General features: G+C 40.0%; 1 protein-coding gene and 1 long non-coding RNA gene across 4 annotated transcripts in view; one reads left to right on the top strand and one right to left on the bottom strand.

Moving 5' to 3' along the window:
- LOC133484039 (potassium voltage-gated channel subfamily D member 3-like) overlaps positions 1–24,187 on the bottom strand; it is a 54,454-nt gene that overhangs the window by 4,520 nt on the left and 25,747 nt on the right. For all 3 annotated transcript variants that reach the window (XM_061786098.1, XM_061786099.1, XM_061786100.1), the window contains exons 3-4: positions 7,429–7,591; positions 4,760–4,861 (exon numbers count right to left, since the gene is read on the bottom strand). In XM_061786098.1, the coding sequence (XP_061642082.1) occupies positions 4,760–4,861; positions 7,429–7,591 (265 nt within the window). The remainder of the gene's footprint in view (positions 1–4,759; positions 4,862–7,428; positions 7,592–24,187) is intronic.
- On the top strand, positions 7,524–10,611 carry LOC133484040 (uncharacterized). The gene is made up of 3 exons (XR_009790275.1): positions 7,524–7,654; positions 9,018–9,144; positions 9,623–10,611. It is a non-coding gene; the product is annotated as an uncharacterized LOC133484040 (long non-coding RNA).

Raw genomic sequence — 24,187 nt, 5'->3', positions numbered from 1 at the left:
CGAAACTGTAAGAACGTGGGCGGAGGAACATGACAGCTTCTCAATGATTGCATTCTTCCTTCTTTTCATGCGAACCAAGGCAACGTTACGATACTCAAAAATTCACAAAATTCCCAAAAAGTCTCAAGAAACCATTTCTTAAAAGACAGAAAGTCCCCCAAAGCCAGTTTCATTTAGAAATGTGAAATATGATAGGCGTGTCCGTCATGGGTAGACGCACAAAAAAAAAGTCTCATTCTCCACCCACGCGCCATGACAGAAATTAGGTTCAAATTTGGTCGCGAGTGGACAAAATCTTAAGGACTTTAAAGGTTAACTGGAATCTGGCAAAAAATTACCCCAAAAGGGTCGTTTCAAGTCCTTAAGATTTTGTCCACTTGCGACCGAATCTTAACCAGATGAACACATGGGTTATGCTAAATTTCAATTTCTGTCATGGCACGTGGGTGGAGAATGCAAGTTAAGTTTATTGACAACATCACTCCAAAATTCAGCCCTTAGAGCCAGTTACCCTTAGGAACATGGAATTTGGTCGACGTGTCTTGCATGAGTAGACCCACCAAAAAGTCTCAAGAAGCCAAAAAGACACAACCTGTCTGCCATTTTGGTTTGAAGAAGCCATTTTAGAGTCAATTTTCAACATTTCGATCATTCCTTCAGAGACAAACATTATCCTGTGGGTTTTGTCCAATTGCTACCAAATTTCAATTTCAAATACAAGGCAGATGAAATTGCAAAGATTTCGAATTTTCATCATGGCCTTTGGCCTGAGCACAGGAGAAAACTTTGATGACTCGACTCAAAACATGAAACCCTGATAACGTCGCTCAAAAATTCCGCCCCCAAGGCTGGTTTCACTTCGGAAAATTAAATTGGGTCGACAAAATGTCTCAAGATGCCATGCCTGAACAGATACGGGAAACCTGCCAATTTGGTTTCTAGCTGTTGTTTTTGGGTAATTTGGGCCATTTCTAGCGGTCCTTCAAAGATGAATTTACCCAAGGAATTTTCCCCAAAGCAGGTTTCACTTAGCAACATGAAATCTAGTCAAAAAAAAAAAAAAAAAAGTCTCAAGATGCCATGCCTGAACAGATACAGGAAACCTGCCAATTTGGTTTCTAGCTGTTGTTTTTGGGTAATTTGGGCCATTTCTAGCGGTCCTTCAAAGATGAATTTACCCAAGGAATTCCCCCAAAGCAGGTTTCACTTAGCAACATGAAATCTAGTCAAAAAAAAAAAAAAAAGTCTCAAGAAGACATGACTGAAAAGCTATTGGAAGTCTGCCATTTTGGATTGAAGCAGACATTTTATGCTCATTTTGATTGCTTCTTGCAGTCCTTTAAAAACTTTTTTGTTGTCCAATTATTCCCAAATTGGAAGCACGTATGCTATGCAAATGGTTGGTGCTAATTTATAAAAAAAAAAAATGTTTTTACTCATCCTGTTTTCCATTTCCGTTACTTTTTTATTTTTATTTTGGGAAGAATTGTTATAAATTCATGGGCGGGTATCTCAATGATAAATTCAAGCTGTCTAAGAACATTCGGTCTTGAAATCTTGTTGAAACAAGGACATGGGTGAGAACTAATGTAATAGAAGAAAAATGTAAGGCTACTTAGTTAGAAGTTGGCAGAACATTGAAGAATATGATAATGAGCCTGACGTGAGCCGCTAATAAACTCAGTCAAAACAAATAAGAATCCAAATAGGAAGCCAAGAGGCGGCGGCTGATTTAAGTGACAGAGAAAACGGTCACATATCGCTTCACGACCACTGACGGACTCGACGGCCGCCGGCGTGCCGCTGTAATGCGATTCGCCGGCGGCCTGGTGGGAGATTTGCCGAGGGCCACTCGCAGATGGCATTTATATGATAATGCCAAAACACCGGCGTCGCCTCCCGACTCGATTAGATCCCTAATGGCTTTGAGGAAATGGAAGGCTATAAGCCATGTGCTGGTGTTAACAGCTACAAGAAAAGGAATAGAGAGCGAATGGATGAAATGAAGCGTAAAGTCACAATTAGATGAGCAGATACATGAATGCGAAATTTGAATTTTGACATTAAGGGCATTTTCAGGGTTCTAAGCAAAAACCTTGTCTTTTTTTTTTTTTTTTTTTTTTATATAATTGTGTCCAATGTCCTAATGATATCCGAGGTCATATTATGAATCCATATTCCAGTGGTTAGCATATTTGTACACTGTGTGGGCATTCAGAATGCACATGAATTTCTATTTCGGAAGTCGGAAGTTTGCGAAGCCACTGAAGAAGCGCCTCTGAGGATTTGTGCCACCCACACTTTGGCTGCCGTGAACCGTCACCTCGCTTTAACCTCCACAACACACATCTTAACTTTTCAAGCAGAGCTCAAGCTTCTTATTGATCTTGTCATGTCTTATCAAAAAAGTAAAAAATATGTATCTAGTTTATGTCATAGTGATGGGGAACCAGATGGGGCCTTTTTGTCTTTGAAGGAACAGGAGTCTTTAAAAAAAAACAAAACATTATTATTATTATTATTATTATTATTATTATTATTATTATTATTATTATTATTATTATTATTATTATTATTATTATTATTATAGCGACTCCCATTGTTATGGACTACTAAGTGCCACACTAGAAAGACGATGAATAAAGTCACATTTTTCAAGAGACCAACATTTAATAATAATTTAAAAAACTGTCAGTTCTATGAGACTTAAGTATTTGTTCCTATAAAATAAAAGGAGAAAACTAAAACAGTTTAAAAGAAAAAGTTTTTCCCATATAAGTTTTTTTTGTGTTTTTAAATATAAACATAAAATCGAAGCAAATCTAATCAATACAATACAGTTGTATTTCTTTCTTTTTTTGACAAAGAACCTGCCCACATTTAGAGAAAATGAGTCCTTTTTAACAGAGAAAAACAGTTTGTTTTCAGAGAAAATGCTTTTTTTAAGTGCATATTTTCCAGAATAACGCAGTATATATCGTTAGCCTAATAGCATAATTGCTATTATTACTGCTATAAAAGCTTACTTGGAAGTACTTTTTTGCGTACGGTTCTGCAAACCACCAAATTGTTAGCGTAATGGCATAATTGCCCGAGTCATTTTCCAACATTTTCGTTAAACAAGAAAAAATATTTAAAAAAATAATCAACAAATAAGAAGAGTCCGGTTGCCCTCATTGGACCTTTGCGGATTACCATGACCAGGATCATTGACAATCTACACAGAAAATAAAATCGAGAAAGAAAAAACAAAATTTTTAGCAAGCACATTGTTGTTTTTTTATTGATATTTTGACAGTAAGTTAAAAATGACCAAGGCCATTATGTAATTAGGCTAACAATATTTAGCATGCTCTTTTGATTGATGATTTCTTTCAAGATCAAAGCCTTTTTGTTTTTTTTTGTTTTTTGTTAAACAAAGTCATTTTTCATAGATTCCGAGAAATGACCTAATGTGAAAACACTTTTTTTTCGAGAAAAAAATTGTGACTTGAAAAAATGGCTACTTTTTCCTCCACTCAAAAGACAAGAACATTAATCTCGTAGTACAGTATATATAACTTTTCTCTTCCCACTGTGACCTCCTTTCGACATTGTTCAGCGGTGGACTTTTGAAGTGTAAAACATCCCCTGCACACTCCTTTCACACACGTTATTGAATTATCACCGTGAGCAACAAAACACGGCGGATAAAAGTTGAAATCTTACTTTGGTTTTGCAAGCCAGGCTTAAATCAAAGGTTGGAGTGCAGGCAAAGTGGGAAAAGTAGCGTGTGTGATTACGCTCTTATCACCTCTGCCCTGGGAATGTCATCATTCCGACTTGTTCTGCTCTTTATCGCCTTTGGAAGGACTTTTCAAATGTTCCTTGGTCAATTAAGGCAGGAATTGTCATTTTGAAAAGCGTGTAAAAGTGTGCGAACGTGCAATGGAGTGCAATCATGAATATTGTTGGACAAGGACCATTGCCATTCATCTGTCAAGATGAATTACAATCTGTCATTTTTTTAATTTTTTTTAATAAAGACATCTGGGAGCAGCCTCTATTCTTTCTTTTTATACAACTTCATTCTCATAACTGCATGCTCTTCATGTTCGGACTCCATTTGAGTTACGTTACAATTTATTTTCGTCACGTAAGGGCTTCTTATGATTTCATTCTAAAAACATTGCGACTTTATTTTTGCAATGTCATGATTTCATTCTTGGAATCTTACAACTTCATGACAGTAACACTGTGACTTCATTTTCGTAAAACTGACTTTCTACCTGTAACGACTTTCTTCTCATAAAGTTACAAATTCATCCTAGCGACACTGAAATTGATCACATAACATTCATGAAACATTATGACTCTTTCCTCACAATATTATACGATTATTCTTGTTATTTTACGACTTTTTCCTTCACTCTTCAGCTGGGTCGGTGCTCTGGTATTTTTGTTCATTTAATATAGAGCATTCACTTGTGAAATTCATGTGCACAAATGAACCTGCCTCATAATTATGATGCTGCTTTTGAATTGATTTCAGTCTGACGTCTGACATTTGATCTTTTTTGGCAGTTGTGATTGAAGCCTGTGAAGTCTGCCGAGCAACAAGTGGATGTACAATGTTAAGCTATCAAATAATGTTTCAGTTTGAATATGTATAATAATAAAAACAAACAAAAAAAAAAAACAGGCACAATTGCATTTAAGGGCGCTTCTTTCCTAATCTACGCCGCTGCTGTTGTTCGAAGAGTCAGAGGTCAAGCCTCACCGTCAGCTCCAGCAGCTCGTTGAGGAGTCCGTTGCGTTTGCTCAGCAGGAAGGCGTTGGCGCTGCCGGACTTGGCTAAACGTACACGGGCCAATCTGGCTTTCTGGATAAAAGAAAAAAAGAAGACGAGCGCAGCACGTCAGGCAGGTGGGCGGCATCTTACATACGGTATAATGACTTCTTGAGAGCTTCTAACTCGAATGTCGGGACTGTTGTAAACCCCCGCGAACAATACATCGATGCTAGTTAGATGAGACAGCGACCAACGTGAAAAGCGAGACCTGAAGTGAAGTCCTAATTACCGTCAATATTTTTGGGGAAATCACTTAAAACGAATGAATTTATAAATAGTAAGTACGGGGTTAGCTGAGGATGCCATGTTTTCTCATGCGACTGCGCTAACTAGTCGCTGCACGCCGTTCGTAATCTCGAAACCTCATCTGCCGCTCGTCGCCGTAAACCGAGGGCCGTGTCCCTCTAAAAGCACCTGACAGATGAGCTATCACTTAGCATTCACCGCATAAGAGCAATCCTCTGAAGTTGCTTAAGCCCCCGTATGCTCTCCGGTGTCCCGCATTCCAGTCGCAGCTTGACAGAGCTTGCGAAACGCGACTGGAGTTCAACGCTTTCAATTCTCTCGCTTCTCTTTTGCGCTGTCCGGAGGGAGGCGTCGCGCTAAACTAAACGAGTCAGCCCCTCGGAAAGATGGATTTGATAACTCAGCAGGAGGAGGGCGATCGAGAGTGGCATAGGGAATGAGCGAGAGATGATATCGTAATGAAATGTTCTCAAATGAAGACGATATTAGGGCAGCCGTGAAGGCTATGAAGCTGCCTCAAGCGCTCTTAAAAGTGAGCCGATCTCTTCGACCGGGTTCTGCTTCTCGCACTCCCTCACGCGGCCCAACAAACTAGACCTGGCGGAACTCGTCAAGCCACGGAATTCGTTTGGGAATTTTGGGAGATTGTGGCTGCAGATACCCGCAAAGCAATATAATGATCACGTTTTCGCGCATGCGTAATGGAGCGTGTCCGTCTCTGTCGCGTCACATTAACGAGAGAACGAGTTTGACAAGCAGAATGCTGCTTCATCAAAGGTTCGCTTGATCAAAGGTTGCGCTTGACACGAGGACGAAGAGTGTGAGGGAATAACCGAGTCTGATGCGGCAGGAAGTCGATTGCGATTGGTCGGGCCTGGGAGCATCTGTCACTCTTTCGATGGTCGATCGAGTCCTAATGGAGGTTGAGTTAAGTTTACTGAGCTCTGACTTTGTCGGCGGACGAGTTTGTTTCAAATCCCAAATATTCGGCATGAGCGTTGACAATGCACGCTGACATTGCGCATCGTCCTCTTCCGCACAGAGACGTCGCCAAGCGAGACTATCTTTTCGCCGTATTTAAAGGGAATGAGAGGAGCCGCTTTGATCGGCGGCGAATAGAATCGGCTGGAGACACGCCCCCCCGGCGGCGCGGCCCGGCCATTCTCGGATCCGCCGGGGGTGCGCTGGTCTCCTAAAATAGCAACATCGGTTTAACGTGCCACAAGCGCACGCCGGTCATGAAATATAGAGAGAGCCCAGAATGTTGCAAGAATGAAGTATCATGCTGTAATGTCGCGAAAAAAAGTTGTCGTGTTATGACGATGAAGTTGTCACGGGAATAAAGTCAAAGAGGAAATTGAAATGTTACAGGAGTGCAGTTGTCAAGTAAATTGTCAATAAAGTAAATGTTGCGAGACTGAAGTCATAAAGTTATTGGAATTGGAAGTCAGTTGTAAAAATGAAGTTTGAATGTTATGAGAATCACGTCCTACTATAAAGACGTTAATGAAGTTAATGCCAACATTATTTTGAATGCTGTAATAATTGAATGCCACTCCTCCACACGCTTAATGGCGCGTGCTTTCCGTTTTCCGCCCGCTGAATTAACGTTGCCGGCGATCTGTTGTTGTCATTCACGAATGATGAGCGTCTCATTATCCCTCTGACGGAACGTCAACTAATAAGGCTTGTTAGATTTTGCTCGTGAAACTTTCCAAGCTTCTTATTCTTCCAAAAAATACCCCAAAAATGTCCAAGTGTAATTCTACTCAATGACTGGAGCTTCTTCCCACTCTGCCCAAAGAAGGACAAGGATTTTGCTTGCATATTTTAGGACTTATTCCTTATCCTGCTACTAGTTGAAATTATTTTTTCAGACTTTTTCTCATGAATTTATCACTAAAACCGAGGTTCCGCTGTAACTATATCTGGCATTTAAATTCATTTGTGTTCTTTTCTCTTATTTTACCTAATGAAGCGTCCACTGAGTGTTTATAGAAGACACTCGAAGCACTTAAATACGTCAACGTCCTCAATTTGTTCGCAGCGAAGAAGCCCTTGGTGTAATGCCGTGGAAAAGGTCAGGCCCACCACGTGAGATAGCTCAACATTTAACACTCGGCTGTAGAGTGTGTGTGTGTGTGTGTGTGTGTGTGTGACACGTACAAGAATGTCAAATAAAAGGGAAATACATTTCTGAGTTCCTCTGCCTATCTGCCCCATCTCAACTGGCATTATCGGTAAGTACCAGAATGTGCTCACCTGCGGAACAGAACAAGTTCAACGACAACGACAGCAATCAGTAAATCCTGCTTTCCGCTTCCCGTGTGGTAGTCGATAAAGATGTCTACCTTCTGGGCACGGCGCTTGTCTGCCCTCTGGTTCTGGTGGTAAATGCGGCTGAAGTTGGATACAATGACGGGCACAGGCAGGGCGATCACCAGCACGCCACTCAGCGAGCAGATGGACCCGAAGATCTTTCCGGCAATGGTCTTTGGCACCATGTCTCCGTACCTGTAGATGATGTGGATTGTGTTCAGAATATGTGCACACTCAAACCTCAATGGTGTTTATAGAGTAAGTATCAAATGGACTTCATTTAACATTGCGCTGTCCATTTGGTCAGCGCTTCTTCTTTATGTCTGTGAAGATTAATGTCAGTCATCCAGGTCTTGGTATACCACAAAGGTTCAATCGAAGCAAGCACACTCTTTGTGTCTGTTGACTCTCTTTTATTTTGTTCTTGTTTTCCGAAAATGTTGAAAAATGACTCGGACCGTTATGCTAATTAGAGTAACAATGTGATAGTTTGCGGGACCGTGCAGAAAGTATTTCCGAGACAGCTTTTCGTAGCGGCAGTGCGGAGACCAAGGAAGTAACCATTGAGGTGCAGATTTGGATAAATAAATGTGCAGATCAGGGAATGTATTTCAATTCTTCACAATTAGTGTCAGTGTCTTGAGAATGGAACAGTCCGGCCCCAAATCCAACTGGTGCCGTCTGTCAGTGAAAGAGGACAAACCTTCTGGAGAACAGCAATCCAAGCAAGTGGGGGTGGCTGATCAAATGTGTCTCATTGTGTTCTGCACAATCGTGCAAAACAACTCACCACGGGCAAGGTGTCAGATGCACACGTTGACTGACTCTTAATATCCTTGAGCAAGGCACCTTATCACTCTTATGAAAGAACTGTGCAACAAAATGAGTCTTGGAGCGACTGTTACCAACTGCAATGTTCACAAAGGAACATTGCACGCTGTGATTTGATATTGACTTTTTGGGGCATTTTGCTGGCTATCGCTTCCCCGCCTCCATCGTGAGCCCCGAAGCTCTTGAGTCTTTGTGCTGAAAAGTTCACGAAAAACTGGATGATTGAATCAATTTTCTCCTGCGTACATTTCATAGACTGCTTCTTCCTCCAAATTTCTGCTTCACACACACACACACACACAGAAGTTATAGGATCTGACTTTTGTATCATACATCAGTGATTCTCAAAGTGTGGTACTAGCACCAGCGGTAGTACGTGGTCTGTTGGTACGCCAAAGAATCATTGCCCAAGTACAGTTTAGTTGTATTTCACTTTTTATTACAGTATATTTCCACTCAATATTTAAGAACTGATTGTTGTTTTTTTTTATAGTTTTATTTAGGTACAGTTTTCATTTAAATGTCATATGCAATCAATTTTAATTGAATCATGATTCAAGTCAATGGTTTATTTTCCAATATTTCAGTACAGGGTTAATGTTCAAACTGTGCATAATACACTGAAATTGTTGTAATGTGTGTTTTAATGAGGAAAAATGTCACTCCATAATATTGCACTTCATGAAAACATTCATTAATTACATCATTGACTAGAATTGAAAAGAATTCAACAGTTTTTGTCACATTGCATGAATTGAATGGCTCTTGTGTGCTGGTGTGCCCTCCTTAGCCACCCCGGGGCCAGTTTAAAACAGACAGACGGATATACTGGTCATTGAAACTTCTCCACTCCTCCCAACTCATCAGTACAGCACTAATACGAGCCGTTTTTCTCAGAGGATAACAAATACGTGACTGTGAGTACTGTTATATTCTCTGTCTACATGTGTTGGTGCACAGTTTGTTTTCAATCATTTGCTTAAAGGGTAACAGCACCGCACCATAGATGCTATTTAGCGTTAGTATTAAGCTAGTGGGCGGGGGGGGGGGGGGGGGGAGATTGCTTTGGCCCCATCTAATTAGTGGGGATTCACTATATGCATATCATTATTTTTCCCCCACATCTGTGCTTTACTGATATGTCTGATATTGGGGGGGGGGGGGGGGGGGGGGGGGAATGTACACATATCAAAGATGATGTACGCATGTTGCAACAAAGGCATAGCAGTGGCTAATGGTTGTAAAGTAAAAGTTATTATGTGACCTTATCTTGAAAAGTATTATTAAGAGGGTGACATGTAATGAGAAAACGATCTAATCTGAATGGGAAAAAAAATAAATGATTGTAGGAAATGTATGTAAATGTGTTTCATCCTTTTTAATCTGTTTTTTCAGTCTTTGTCAGAAGCGCGGAAGGAACAGCATGCGCTGGGCAGATGATGTGATGAAAATCAAATCAAATGAGAGAAGAAGAAGAAGAAGAAGAAGAAGAAGAAGAAGAAGAAGGAAGAGGAAGAGGCACTGTGGAGCCAAAGAAATCCCGGGAGACGGAAAGGAAGCAGCAGCAGAGTCACACTTTGTTACAACGGCGATGAAGATCATCAACTATCGCTGTCGCAAGGGCAACCAAAGGACGATGAAATGTTTGTGTTATTGTTGCCTTGACAGGTGTAAAGAGCTCACACTGTAATTTGTCATTTTTATTTATTTCAGCAAGATTGATGACTTGAACGCCAGAACGTGAAAATCCGCTGTAAACATATCAAGGAGCACAGTTACTGGACCTGCAAGTCATCAATCACCCGTACACACACAGCAGTTTACCTCTTAAGCCTTACTTCAATAACATATTCATTTTCCTTCAGAATACTTTTTAAAAAAAAAAAAACAGGCGGGACGTCACATTTGTGTCTCGTTACCTTTAGATGCATGAGTGACTGGAATCTACAGTTTTCCATCGGTGGGTCAAAAATGGGTCAATTATTTCTAATTGACAGTGCAGAAAATGCACAAACATAAATTGATCATGATTTACTTGCTGGTTTGGGCCGTAACGTCAGAAAATAGGCAAAAATGTTGATCATTATTTCCAAAGTAAAAAAAATAAAAATAATAATTTGCATATCTATTTTGCGTATCATATTAGCATGTTTATTTTGATGAAACAAAGTTATTATTATGATAAATATAATGATGAATATTTACTTTTGGAAGGCTGAATTTGGGCTATTTGAAGTTAAACAAGGTCTCTAAATGAATAGTCAATAATCAAAAATTGTTGATTAGTCGATTAATCATAGCAGCTCTTAACACAACACTTCTGTTTTTTTTTTTTCAATTCGTGGCAATTCCATGTCAAAGAAGTAATTAAATAGGAACACAGAAATTGGTATTCTTACAGTTTACGAAGCGTGGACATACACATCAGCATCGAAAGTGTTTTGAGAGCATAATTTGGCGTCTACTGTATTTTCACAACAGCGAGGGTTCACTGCAGTTGCCAGATAAGCTAACGCTTAGCCGAGTTTCTTCGATTTCTTCGACAGAGATGAGTTTCATTTTCCATTGTATGCTAATCTTCCCATTTCTACCTTTTTTTTTTTGCCATCACTGGTACCCTTATATATTGGCCTATAAAAGCCAAAGAAAAAGCAAAGCACACTTTTTTTAAAGGGTTTTCGCAGCGGACCAAGTGAAAAAGTGAGAAGCCACATGACAGTCGAGGTGATAAATGGACTTGCTGTACTTGGCAGCTTGTAGAATGGATGAATATTAAGCAGCACAATGTGTGCGCTTTGAGAAAAGTTTGGCCGCGAAATAAGAAGAGACCAAGACAAATGTCTTAATTGTCGGCGCAGGCTGTTGTTGAGTTGTTGCTCCCTCATTGACTGTTTTAAATGAAGTGCGCACAGCTCGGGCGGAGCAGGTGACGTTAAAGCCCTCAGTCTCGGATCTAAACGCGGGTCGTGATGGATGGCGTTCGCTCTTGCGGCGGCTTTAATATCCCCGGTGTAAAAACAGACATCGCTTTGTTTCTTCGCCTCCCCTTAATACCAGGCCGCTCCGGCATTTCAGTGGCGGGGAGAGCATCAATACGGCAGGTGGTGTGCGGTGCCGCCTTTGATTGATGGTCAAGCATGCCATTACTCATGGGCAATTTTGTTGAGGTATAGTTATGTTCTAAAGCAGATGAGAGAAAACAAAGAAAACAAAAAAAACAGGCGGTGCTGTATACAATGCTCTTTTACAAGAGTGTTGTAAAAAAATCTTTATTTTTTAAAAAAGTCAATTATGTATCAGTGCAGAAAAAACATCGCAGACATGCTGCACTAAAAATGCCTGAAAATGAGATGATTTCCCATAATGTCACAATATCCATCCACTTTCGATACCGCTTATCCTCATGAGGATCGCACTACACAGACAGAAATGGAAACAGTTCAATCCAGTTTTGACAATTGGCTATTGATCTATTCCGTCATTCAGATAAGAGGATGTGTTCAAATGTCCCAGATAATCCTTCAAACATTGCTATACTTGATTCCCAGAGGGTATGAAATAATAGTTTTGACCTATATGCAAATTTGTTGCTAGCGTTTCTAATGCCGAGATGACCCGTAATGATCATAAATGGCTGTCCTTTCGCTTGCTCTGTTTGGCTGCCCGCTCGCTCGCCGGTAAAGTGGACTGACATTTTCGAAACTTTTTTTTCGCTGGGCTTATCCAACATGGATGCCGGCAAGATGCTATTAGCCTCATTCCGACTCGGAACAAGGGATTAAGATGTTTGTTGTTTGCTTTTGTTTTTGTGTGTGTGTGTGTGTGCGTCTTTCTGGTAAATCCTTGAAAAGGAAGAAGAGGCGACGTTCATGTACAGTTACAGTTACCTAACTGTGTCTGTCATGCATTTATGATGGCGTGTAAAACGAGCTAATTAAAAGCCTTTGTCAGAATCCGCCTTGTCACACTGACTTCGCAATAATTCAAACGGCCCATCAAAACGCTCCGATATATGACACATCTTTTTTTTTGTGGGTAGTTTCAAATGTGTCGTGCCAGATGGGCATCATAAGCATCTGGAAACATTTGAGGAAACAGCCATAAAGTTTACGTTACGTTTTAATGATCTGGGTATTCAATTGCTTGCTTTATTTCAATGCAGGACCCCCTTTATAACACAAAACGTTTTCAATCATTATTTATCTAATAACATGACAATAAGATTTTTTTTAAGTTATGGCGCAAACACAACACGGCTCATCGCCAAAAAGAACCGACTCGGGGCTGAACGACTTCAGATTTTTTTGGGGAGTCGATGCTAAAGTGATGTTAGTCGATGTCACTCACTGACTCGGTTGGACAGGCCCCACCCATCAAATCGTAGATCCAATCACATTAAGATACCTTCAGGGCCTCACAGACAGTCAGACCTTGTAATTCATGTAACGCAACTGCAGGACTTGTTTGTTTACATATGTTTTTTTTTTAAATGCAGGAGGAGGGGAATGCTTTGCAAAAAAGCATTGTTGCAAAGCCGCACTTGTGCTACGTGGCTTCTTCCAAGAGTTTGATATGAATTGACTGTCTGTGACTTAAGGTGTCTGCGATTTGTGATTGGATGAGTGAGTCAGTGGGCGGGGCCAGTGGAAGGAGGATGAGGGTGGGGGGGGGAGCGTGTCTGTGGGATGAAGGCTGAGAGTTGAGAGAAACGCTAGTTGGATGTTTTCTGTGGCGACATTAACCGTTCATCGTAGCAATAAACGAAGTTATCGATCGACCGCTGCTTGTCTTCGTTTCATCGTCTAAGGAGATTCAATGGTAAATTGCCTGTTTTTTCACTGAGCGCGTTTGGTGAATTCACTGGCAGCTAGCGCTGTCAAATGACCAGTTTCATTTTTGGTAAAATATTGCCAAACGCTTGAGGCACCGCTGCTAGTTTGCTCTGCGAACACACCACCTGTTGATTTCAACGAGGCGTCAGTGTTGTTGCTAAAACACGTGACTGGCGATTAATCGACATCAATCTATGACAGTCATTGCGCAGTGGTAAAGTCGACACGTCAACTAGTCGACCCGTTTGTTCGACCGCTAACACCTACAGTTGAGGCATGGTGGCGGCAGCATCCTGCTTCGCGGCTGTTTGTCTTCAGCTGAAACTGGGGCCTTAGTCAGTGTGGAGGGAATTAGGAATCGTTCCAAAACCTTCAGGCTTCTGCTAGGAAAAAAAAAATTCATGGAAAGCCTACTAAAACACCTGAAATAGATTTGGGTTAAATCAGAGGCACTTTAAATGATGACAGGTGTTTGAATGCAATAGGTTCATTTTGAACACAGTTACATCTCAGTTACAAGAGGGTGTGCACACTTGCGCAACCATGAATTTCAGTTTTTTTTATTTTTAATTCCCCACTTGAAAAGATACAAAGAAAGAATAAAAATCTCTTGATTTGTCCAGGTTATAGGTCACGAAAGGATTTCTCTTGGTCTAATTGTTTGATATCACAAAAGAAAAATTGAATCGGCACGCGTGGACTTTTAATAGCCACTGTAGTATAATTATTCTTTTTTTCATTCATTTGCCTCTTCTAGATATACAGTATATCAATATGTACTGCAGTTATATATGAAACTTTGCCGCTTTGTCGGAACTACACGAACGTCCTGTGACTTTTATGATTGAAATTCAATCTCGAATCTGTGAGCTATTGTACCAGAATTTTCATTAGATGAGACTATTAAGTCCATTTGGCCCCTCTGTGCATCACTGCGGATTTCTCTCTTTTCTTTCAATTCTTTGGCCATTTTGTCAGTGTGCGCAATGAACACTTCGTGTGCTCTTTGAAAACCTTGGCTGACAACTTGATCAACGCTAACCACACGCCGTGCCCTGTGGGGGTGAAGACAAATTCCTATTAAATGAATGTTATCGTTTTTTTTCGGAGGGGGTGAAAAGCACAGAGAAGCGTTGGGACAACAAGACATTGAAGGTGGGAATTGTGCCAAAGCTTTAATATAGTTGAAAAAATAAGCACAATGACGTAACATGAAACCTCATAATACCCCTTGGATTTCAAAGTATGATAGTTTTAAGCAGAACATTTCATTCTTCCAACAACCCCCCCCCATTAAAAAGAGAATTTGTGTCGCTGAGTAGCAGAGAGATTTATTGAGCTGTGTGGTTAACATTTCAATGTACGTGAACGTGTTGAGATGATGAAATATTTGGTAAATTTGGAGCAATGTTTTGCAAGGTCGAAGAGTGCTTTTCAATCTGGAGCAGATGTATTTGGTTGGTTGATGACTCAGACTTACTGTTAAGGGCCATTAAATAAAATGCTTCCAACTGGTCATAGTGAATGACTGAACACATTGTTCCCCTGTTATTCGAGTGGGATAAGCACAAAGCCTTGTCGCAAATAGCAAAATCCAAGAGAAACCCCAAAATAGTTCTTAATTGCATATAGACGCTACAAGATGGCGGGAAATAACTACTTTTGACGAAATGAAACTCCTCAACTCACTTGCATGTAGTTCCTTGGCACCAAGATGCCACGTGGTGGTGGCAAAGCACTACTTTTGTCTAAAAGAAGCTTTTCCCACTCACATGGCAATTGACTATGCTAGCATGTCTACATTCATATAATTTTTTTTCTTAAGCAATACACCTTTTATACAAACACAGTACAGACTTACAAATTACAACCCCAATTCCAATGAAGTTGGGACGTTGTGTTAAACATAAATAAAAACAGAATACAATGATTTGCAAATCATGTTCGACCTATATTTCATTGAATACACTACAAAGACAAGATATTTAATGTTCAAACTGATAAACGTGTTTGTTTTTAGGAAATAATCATTAACTTAGAATCTTATGAGTGCAACACAGGGCTGGGACAGGGTCATGTTTACCACTGTGTTACATCACGTTTTATTTTAACAACATTCAATAAACCTTTGGGAACTGAGGACACTAAATGTTGAAGCTTTGTAGGTGGAATTCTTTCCCATTCTTGCTTGATGTACAGCTTCAGCTATTCAACAGTCCGGGGTCTCCGTTGTCGCTTCATAATGCGCCACACATTTCCAAAGGGAGACAGGTCTGGACTGCAGACAGGCCAGTCTAGTACCCGCACTCTTTTACTTCGAAGCCACGCTGTTGAAACACGTGCAGAATGTGGTTTGGCATTGTCTTGCTGAAATAAGCAGGGGCGTCCATGAAAAAGACGTTGCTTGGATGGCAGCATATGTTTCTCCAAAACCTGTATGTACCTTTCAGCATTAATGGTGCCTTCACATATGTGTAAGTTACCCATGCCATTGGCACTAACACAGCCCCATACCATCACAGATGCTGGCTTTTGAACTTTGCATCCATAACGGTCCGGATGGTTCTTTTCCTCTTTGGGCCGGAGGACACGACGTCCACAATGTCCAAAAACAATTTGAAATGTGGACTCGTTGGACCACAAAATACTTTTCCACTTTGCATCAGTCCATCTTAGATGAGCTCGGGCCCAGAGAAGCTGGGTGTTGTTGATAAATGGCTTTTGCTTTGCATAGTAGAGTTTCAAGTTGCACTTACGGATGTTATTATGCTATTCGAATCCATTCTTCAAAAAAAGAGGCTTCAAGCCAAATAGCATATATGTTGCAGTGCTTTAACTTTCTAAGCCATGTTATTCAACACAAATGGTGCAGCAACACATATAGACAGACAATATACAAGATATCAGTTCACACAGTCACATACTTTTTAGCCTCTGTGAGAAACAACTAATATTCGTGCCATACTGATGAGCTGTGAGGAGTTGCAACTTCTTAATTAACACAAGATCCAGCTGTCTTTTTTATACTGTAGCCAGGTGGCCAAGGTGGGCACACCACAAAGAGCAGCACAATGGCCATTCAATAGATGCAATGTTACAAAAACACTTAAATTGTTTTTCATTCTATTTAATGATGTCATTACTGTATGTTTGGTCACAGAGTGAATGAAACTCATATCTCAAGGCACAACTGCACTATAGCGACCTTTTGAAGTTGAGCCATATTTTCTTTTCTTGCTGTCTGTTATTGCAAATCATAGAGAGAAGGGAACTTTAAAAATGTAGTCGGTAAAAGCACTAGGAAATAAATTCAGAGCTGGCGTGATTGATGTGTCCATATAAAGTGGCAGGTAACCTTTATACAGTGACGCCGCTTGAGCGATGACTGCGGATGGCTCATTAAACACAAACTTTTTTCTGAGACGTCCGAAATTCAAAACAACAACTTTAGGCTCTTCAAAGACAGGTGAGTAGCATATTTTTGGTAGTAAGCTGTTTGTGCCACTCCCACGTGGCAAGAGCATCACTTAAATAGGATCATACCCCTCAAGAGGAGATGATTTTTTGCAGGGAAAACTAAAAGAAAATAGAGAGTCAGGAGTTTTTTTATTCTCCTCAGTTGCTTTGGAGCATGACAGCGTACGAATGTGCTGAGTGGTTTATTACTTTATAGTGACGCCTGTGGACACTTTAACTCTCCAACCAGCTGTCTGAACACACGCTGTGATTCTTTCCCTAACTTTAGGATGCTAAGGGACTCTCTCAACAAATCTAAGTGCTTGGAGCAAAAAGAAAATGCCGAATTCTTCCATGATTGGGATGAAAACTAATTGGAAGATGATAGATGAACAACCGATTCAAAGCTACTGCACTGCAGAATGTAAGGATTTAAACATCCAGAACTTGTCCATTAGGCAACATAGGGCAAAATGCTGAGGGTGCCATGGCCTCTAGGGGGCGCCACATAATTTGATTAAAACTCGTTATTGAAATTAACTTTCCAAATGGAAACACTAACGTCAAATGTCAAATGAGTCAAATGTAAAGCAAGGCCCAGTGCCTGATGGGCAACTGGAAAAAAACTAAAGTCGGGCTATAACGTGTGCATGGACTTTGATGTCTGCGTACAAATAGAAATGCTATGGAAATCAATGAATTTATCCAAGACAGTGCATGGTATGCTGCCTGCCACTGTCACAAGCATTCTACATTTGGATTCTTACTACTGTGGAAATGCAATTACACAAATTTCATCTCTTCTACTGTACTAAAAAGCTATCGCTGTTCCATTAAGTCGCCCACTGGGCTACCCCCTCGCCGATGGTCTATCCCTGCTTACGTCCTCACCTCCAATCAGCTGTCTCCGCCGGAGCACCCGAGATGAGACCAGAAATGAACAAGGCTTTCTTTGGGATCTTTTAAAAAGCTTTCTAAGTAGGTTAGAGGAGAAAGTAGGCTGCTGCAGGAGGCTCAGGAGGCCCGAGGAGCTCCTGTTGCATCGCTCGAGACGAGTGGCATCCCACTTCACGGGTCCGCATGAGGAGAGAGCAGGTGGATGCGAAATTAGAATCAAATGTTTCTTGGAAGACACGGTTGGTTGGAGTGTGGGGTGATAGAGGCAGGTCCGGCGGTCTGGTTTTACCAAACCTCAGAAGAGCACCGGCTCCATGTGTTCATGGGTCAAGAATGGCATAGTATATCGCTCAAGTTACACGATAAACCAGAAACCCCAAAAGTCTGGTGATAATCAGTTGAAAATTGTGAGAAGCAGAGGAGTGGAATTCAACTATTTTACCGTGGCCTCGCTGTGTTGGGTATTCAAATGAATACGATTCTGGCTCTCCAAAAGGAAACTCGTTGAACTTTGTAACTACTGCAGCTGCAGCAATGAACATCAAATCTATTGGATTCACACTCCTATAATAGGAATGATCATTTCTTATATTTTGTAGGTCAGGTAAGAATCTTCAATGTTGGCAAATGTCATATGTAGTGTGTCAATTTTTAAAATAGGGGTTGGACATTTAACTACCGTAATTTCTCTTGTATAATGTGCAATTCCCCCCCCAAAAAAATTGTCAAAAGTCAATAGTGCGCATTATACATAAGTATAGGGGCAAATGGAAAAAACGTTCAGATTTTATAAATGTATTTTGCAATCTAGTGGTTATGAAAAAGCTGTACAAGTTCCTTCCAAAATGCCACCGCCACCTAGTGGTTGTAAAAAAAGTGTAGCCTACACTTTCATTGCAATATGACAGAGGTACGTACGTATGACTCCATATATGTACAATTGTGCTCATAAGTTTACATACCCTGGCAGAATATGTGAAATGTTTTTTTGATGACTGAACAACAACCATCATTAATTTCTTTATGGTTATGTTTTGGTGAATGATAATGCTTTTCTGAAATGCTTGACCATTTAATTTGAATCCCATTAAAATAAAATGAAATGTATTTCGCCTGGTCCTTCATGTTTTCTTTCAAGAATTGTACCCATCTTACAAATTCTGCCTGGGTAATCAAACATATGAGCACAACTGTGTTTTCTAATTTACTAAATAAAAGTAGGGCTGTGAATTTCAAAATAAGAGCAAGTAAATTAAAAAAAGGATTACGTGTTCAAATAAAGTGCTTAGCTTCAGAATAATTCTTTGAAAAACAAAATGTTGATCATATGGGTAGAAGCAAAATCATGCATTGAAAAAATGCATTATACATAGGTAGAAGGGTTTTCCAGAATTTTGACGTCAACTTTGGGGGTCCGTATTATACATGGGTGTGCATTATACACGATAAATTACGGCACTTTTTCTTGGTTGACCGTGGGGAAAATTAGTCACCAATTACATAATATATCGTCGCTGTCGCGCAAAAACCTAGTATGTCCAAATTTGGTGAAGTTCAAATTTTGCCCCCCCAACTCTAACCCCCTGAACCCCCAATGGCTTCAAAATACCATTAATCAATTATTTTTTTTTTGCAATCAATACATTGACTGATTGACCTTACACTCATTCCTAAAAACTGTACTACAATCATGTAATTTAATTCTTGTATTAAATTCAAATACAATGCCTCGAGGTGTTCCTCAGCCAGAATAGGATAGACCAATAAAACGTAATGTTTTCACGTCGCTAACACGGAGTCATAAAAACAGACTCCTAATTATTGTTTTTGCTTACGTGCACTTCAATGCGCCATAAAAACAAGAGTGCCATATGAATGTAAAATTCCCTGCGACAGAGAAGTCATTACTTCCCACTCAAACATTTTAAGCCTCCTTGTGATTTCAATTTGTTCTTTGATTTTGATGATAGCAGGAGTAAAACGGAGGTATTGTCAGCTGTGTCGTTCCGCTTCAGTGTGTACAATCTCAGTGCAAACAACCCAGATTCATCACAAGAACTGTTGCTCTCGCTTTAAAAAGGCGGCCAAGCAACCTAGCAAAACAAAAAGATAGGTCATTTAATGGAATATCTTAATTAAAGTCTTGAGACAAACATGGAATCTAATTAAATGATAACAGTTGGGTTTTGCTTTGTTTTGTTTGTTTGTTTGATTTTATGAGGCTACAGCGATAATGAGAGAACTACATATCCACAACGGAAGCACTGCATCACGTTTGAACAGTGCAAACAAAGAGCTGTTTTATTAAAAGACGCTAAACTCGTTCCACAGGAAGGTCTTTAGTTCTGTTCCTGCCGTAAAAAACACAACAGGAATCTCATTTTAATCAAATGTAAAAAAATAATAAAAATAAATCACTGAATGAGCTTTGTTCTTCCAGGAGCCAAACATGCAATAAAACACTGCACCAAACAAAATACAAAAGTACAGTAATGAATCTACAGTGCAACTGCAAAGTACATTAGAGTACATTTTTCCCCCAAATTATTTGACTTTTTATTTGGCTTTTCATGGCATGTTTGCAACGTAAAAAATGTGTTCTGAGGAAAATATACAGCAGATGTGATATGAAGCATCAATTTCAGTGTCGCTCAGAGGTGTCAAACGCGCCACATTGTAGTTACGGTTCCCCTCAGAGGGCTGTTATGACTGAAACCATATCAATGTTAAATCACCTCATCATATTATTACATGCACACAACTAACACACAACTAATTGATGGATCACTAGTTTTGAAAAAACAATAATCGTTTGTTCAACAACTGTTCAAGTAACTGTACAAAGGCGTTGGTAACAACAACAAAAAGTTTGCAATATCTCAATATTATTATTTTACAAATGACAATTTTATATTTTGGAACAGATATCAGCAAAAATCATGGAAGCTTCACGACTGATTTGCTTCTGCGGGCCACATAAAATGATGTGGCGAGCTGGATCTGGCCCCTGAGCCTTGAGTTTGACACCTGTGCACTATTCACATTGTCACATTATCAAAGCTGTGTTTCCTTGCTTTTTTGTTTTACCTTTTTAAAGTTAGTAAGAGTACTGCTACTTGAGAAAAATATGACTCAAGTACAAGTCAAAAAGTAGTCCGCCAAATAAGTAAGACTCAGAGTTCAGTGAAAACACGACGCAAGTCCTAACTGGTGAGTAACTTTGAATGCTTTTCTTTGAATGCTTTTCTTTTAATCCGATCTTAAATTCTGCCACAAGAAATTGTCTGAATCAACGTTCTTCGTTTACACTCATCGAAACAGCACAATTGGCTCAAGAGGCCGAGATTACGTTCAGCTGTTGTTTTCCCTCTGGTTTTTACCAGGCTTCACGAAAATGTGTCACTTTGAAAATTTGCTTCTGTGTGACGCAAATTCTTGATCATTGGGCTACTTATAGCAAAAGCATTTCAGAGACCTTTTATTTACTGTTTTAAATTGTGAAAGAAATGCAAGATATGATGCAACATGGTGTAGTGGTGAGCACGTCTGCCTCAAAGTTCTGAGGTTCGGGGTTCGAATCTCAGCTTCCTGTTAGGAGTTTGCTGGCGTTGGCTTTCTCCGGGTAAACTGGCTTTGTCCCACATTCCAAAAAGGTGTATTTTAAGTTCATTGAAGACTCTCAATTGTCTATAGGTGTGACTTGTTTGTCTTATGTGTAGAAAATGAACGGACAAATACATAATGTCTCCTTTAACAGTGGTTGATTTCCATGACAATTAAAAATGTTAAAAGACTGCCAGCACAGTTAATAGGCTTTATGATACTGACACGGTGAACATTGAATGGAATTTGTCAAAAAAAAAAAAAAAAGACATTGTGTGTAATTAACCCAAATATGGACACAATCTTACTTTAGTTGTTGTTGTTGTTGTTCATTAGCTTAATAACGCTGCATGCTGTACCCACAAGCATTTATGGAGCTCATTCAAAAGAGCAACGACCCCCCCCACCCCACCCCCCATCCTCTGATCTTCCTAATTAAGGCATCTGAGCTACAAGTGCTTTGTTTTCTTCTGCGTCGCTTCAGTAAATTTAGCCTTCTAGCTTCTGGAACGATGAGAAAGGAACACAGGGCCTCCCGTTCTCTCTCTCTCTCTCTCTCTTTTTAACTATTATTATGTTTTGACGATACTATAAATGTGGCAAATATCTGATATGATAATTTTAGCTGCATCATCAAAAGGGATGAGAGGAATAAGATTCTGCCTTGCATTATTCATCTGTGTTTGCGTTGGTTGTTTTCTATTGACTGCTGTTTCTAATATTTTGCCCATTACTTTGTCCAAGTTTCTTTGGAGTTACAGCACCTACTGATGGTTTACATATGTATATCCATATAGGTGCAATTCCACATCAAAATTGCCTCTGCGTCCAAGGTTATATTTTCTCTGTTTGTTTGCTGGTAAGACGAAATGAAGCATTGCAGAATAAGCAGGATTTAGATTTTTTTGGGGGGATATCAGAAGGTGGCTCCAAAAAACTAAACAATGGTGATACATGTTGGGCCATGTTTTCGTTGCATGCACCAAGTGAAAATGTCTACGGGTCTACGGGCCGATGTCAACACGTGACGGTGAGTATTTCTAATATACGTTTGGTCTCTAGCGTGAAAAGATGGACTACAAATAGTACCGGTACGCCTTCGATCCATGCGTGCTTTGTCGTATATATTCAATCAGGTTGTCACCAACGGTGCGAATCACTTAAGAGGCTAAACTTATGTTGATGTGGAAATTCACTGCCCCCAGTAGTGCCTAAATGTGAAGCGGGCATTTTATTTTCTTGTGGCGTCAATTATGGGCTATGAAAATATCTCTTATGATATGTGCTCAAATATTAACATTTTAAGTTATTGTTTTGTGGAACAACGGTAACTTATTCAAGATTCGTCACTCCTTCGTCCATTCAGGCACCTTTTCTAAGCATTTTTCAGAGTTCGAACACAAACTTTCCTTCAAGAACCTCTGGTCCTTTTGCTCGAACAGGATAAGCGTGTCTATTTTTTAAATTCATTTATCCGTTGAAATGTAAATTACAGCCGACATTCTGTCTCCCTTCGAAGAAATGTACCTTACGTAACATCTTTTCAACTGACACGTGACACATGGGAAATTCAGCAGGAGAAAAGAAGGCTAAAATCATCATCAGAGCCGGTAACCCTGTTTTTTTTTTTTTTTTTCCTTTCCCCAACCGCCCTGCCTTGGTCAACCGGCAGAAGGGTTTGTTTTCTAGACGTGGAGCTATTGCCACCCAGATGGACACGTGTATAGTACGGGCCACAGCCATGTTTATTACCAAGGCCTAACAAAACTCCAACTACTGATACGTTTCAAGTGTAAGACTTTGACACGTGTCACCTGTATATGCTTGTTTACACACCATGCATTTCCCATGACGTTGCTATATGAGTAGATTGTAGCCATGTGCTTGAGACAGCTCTTGTACTTCTCATCCCATTAGTGGAGAAACACATCATCTGTGTAAACATGTTTACAGCCATGCATGTTTACAACGCAGATCATTATTTCTGATGGATGGATTTCAAAAAAAAAAAAAACCTCAGCCAGGCATGAAAAACATGTCTGTTCGTCGGAAGAATATTTGACAGTAAAGCTTTGTAGTTGGATGAGGTCGGCCAGCAGACATTTCAGATCCGCATGGCCAAAATTAACTAGTTGAATATGAAAAGTTTGAAGTTGGGTTATCCGGACCGGAGACAGTTTCCATCTGTTTGAGTCCGTCTCACCCTGCACTCAACCTTTAAACCGACAACAATCCTCCCGCTGTTTCCCTCAGCAAACATCTGCTCAGCTGCGATAGGTTTTGAAATATTAGGCAGCGAAGCCTCCCCGAGCTACCCGTCACTTGCAGAATAAATTACGTTGGACTTTTTCCTTGGGGACTGATTGTGCGGGGAATCGGCGCTGCAGGAAAACGGTTTGTTGTGTGTTATTTACACACCCGTTGATGAACTCACTTTTATTTTTTCTCTCCACATCAGGCCGACTGTGATCTCTTAAGGCAAGTTGTAATGCGCTACTGAGCTCCCGCTGATTTTGACCATGAACTCTATCGTATTTCAAAAAAAAACACTAACGTCACGCCTCAAGATTAAAAGTGTGACATCGTTCAACTTCTGACAGTATCAATTCTCAACGTAAACTGCAGGTTCATTTATCTTTAAATACCTTATTGAGCAAACCCATTGAAAGGCTTACTGGATGTTTTCACTACTTCAACCACAAATGAAGAAACACCGCCAGTTTCAATGCGAGAAAAGGGACTGAGTCTGCAGTGAATAGCAAAAAATTGCCAGTAATTGGCGGCCCCCTAAAAATGCGTATACAGTCGTTGCCTCTATTAACACTTTAAGCCATGAATATATCACAAACTATGGTTCAAAAACACTTCAATACGTTATCATTTCACTGGTTTTTTGTTCTCCCCCCAAAATAAATAAATAATATAAATAATTATAGAACTATTTGATTTGAGAAAAAAATCCACCTGCAAAAACACACACATGCATCCGTAACTTCTGTTACAACCCAGGCCAAACTCCCTGATCTTTATTCTTCTTCTTCATTCGGGATGTGTCACTTGAAAATACAGTGGTGCCTTGAGATATGACTTGAATGTGTTCCGTGACCACGCTCATATCTCAAATCATCTTTACCCATTGAAATGAATGGAAATGCAATTAATCCAACCCCCC

The sequence above is a fragment of the Phyllopteryx taeniolatus genome, chromosome 9 (genome assembly GCF_024500385.1).
Source record: "Phyllopteryx taeniolatus isolate TA_2022b chromosome 9, UOR_Ptae_1.2, whole genome shotgun sequence".
NCBI classification, from domain to species: domain Eukaryota; kingdom Metazoa; phylum Chordata; class Actinopteri; order Syngnathiformes; family Syngnathidae; genus Phyllopteryx; species Phyllopteryx taeniolatus.
Note: the sequence above shows the minus strand (reverse complement) of the source record. Positions and strands in the feature narration are given on the sequence as shown.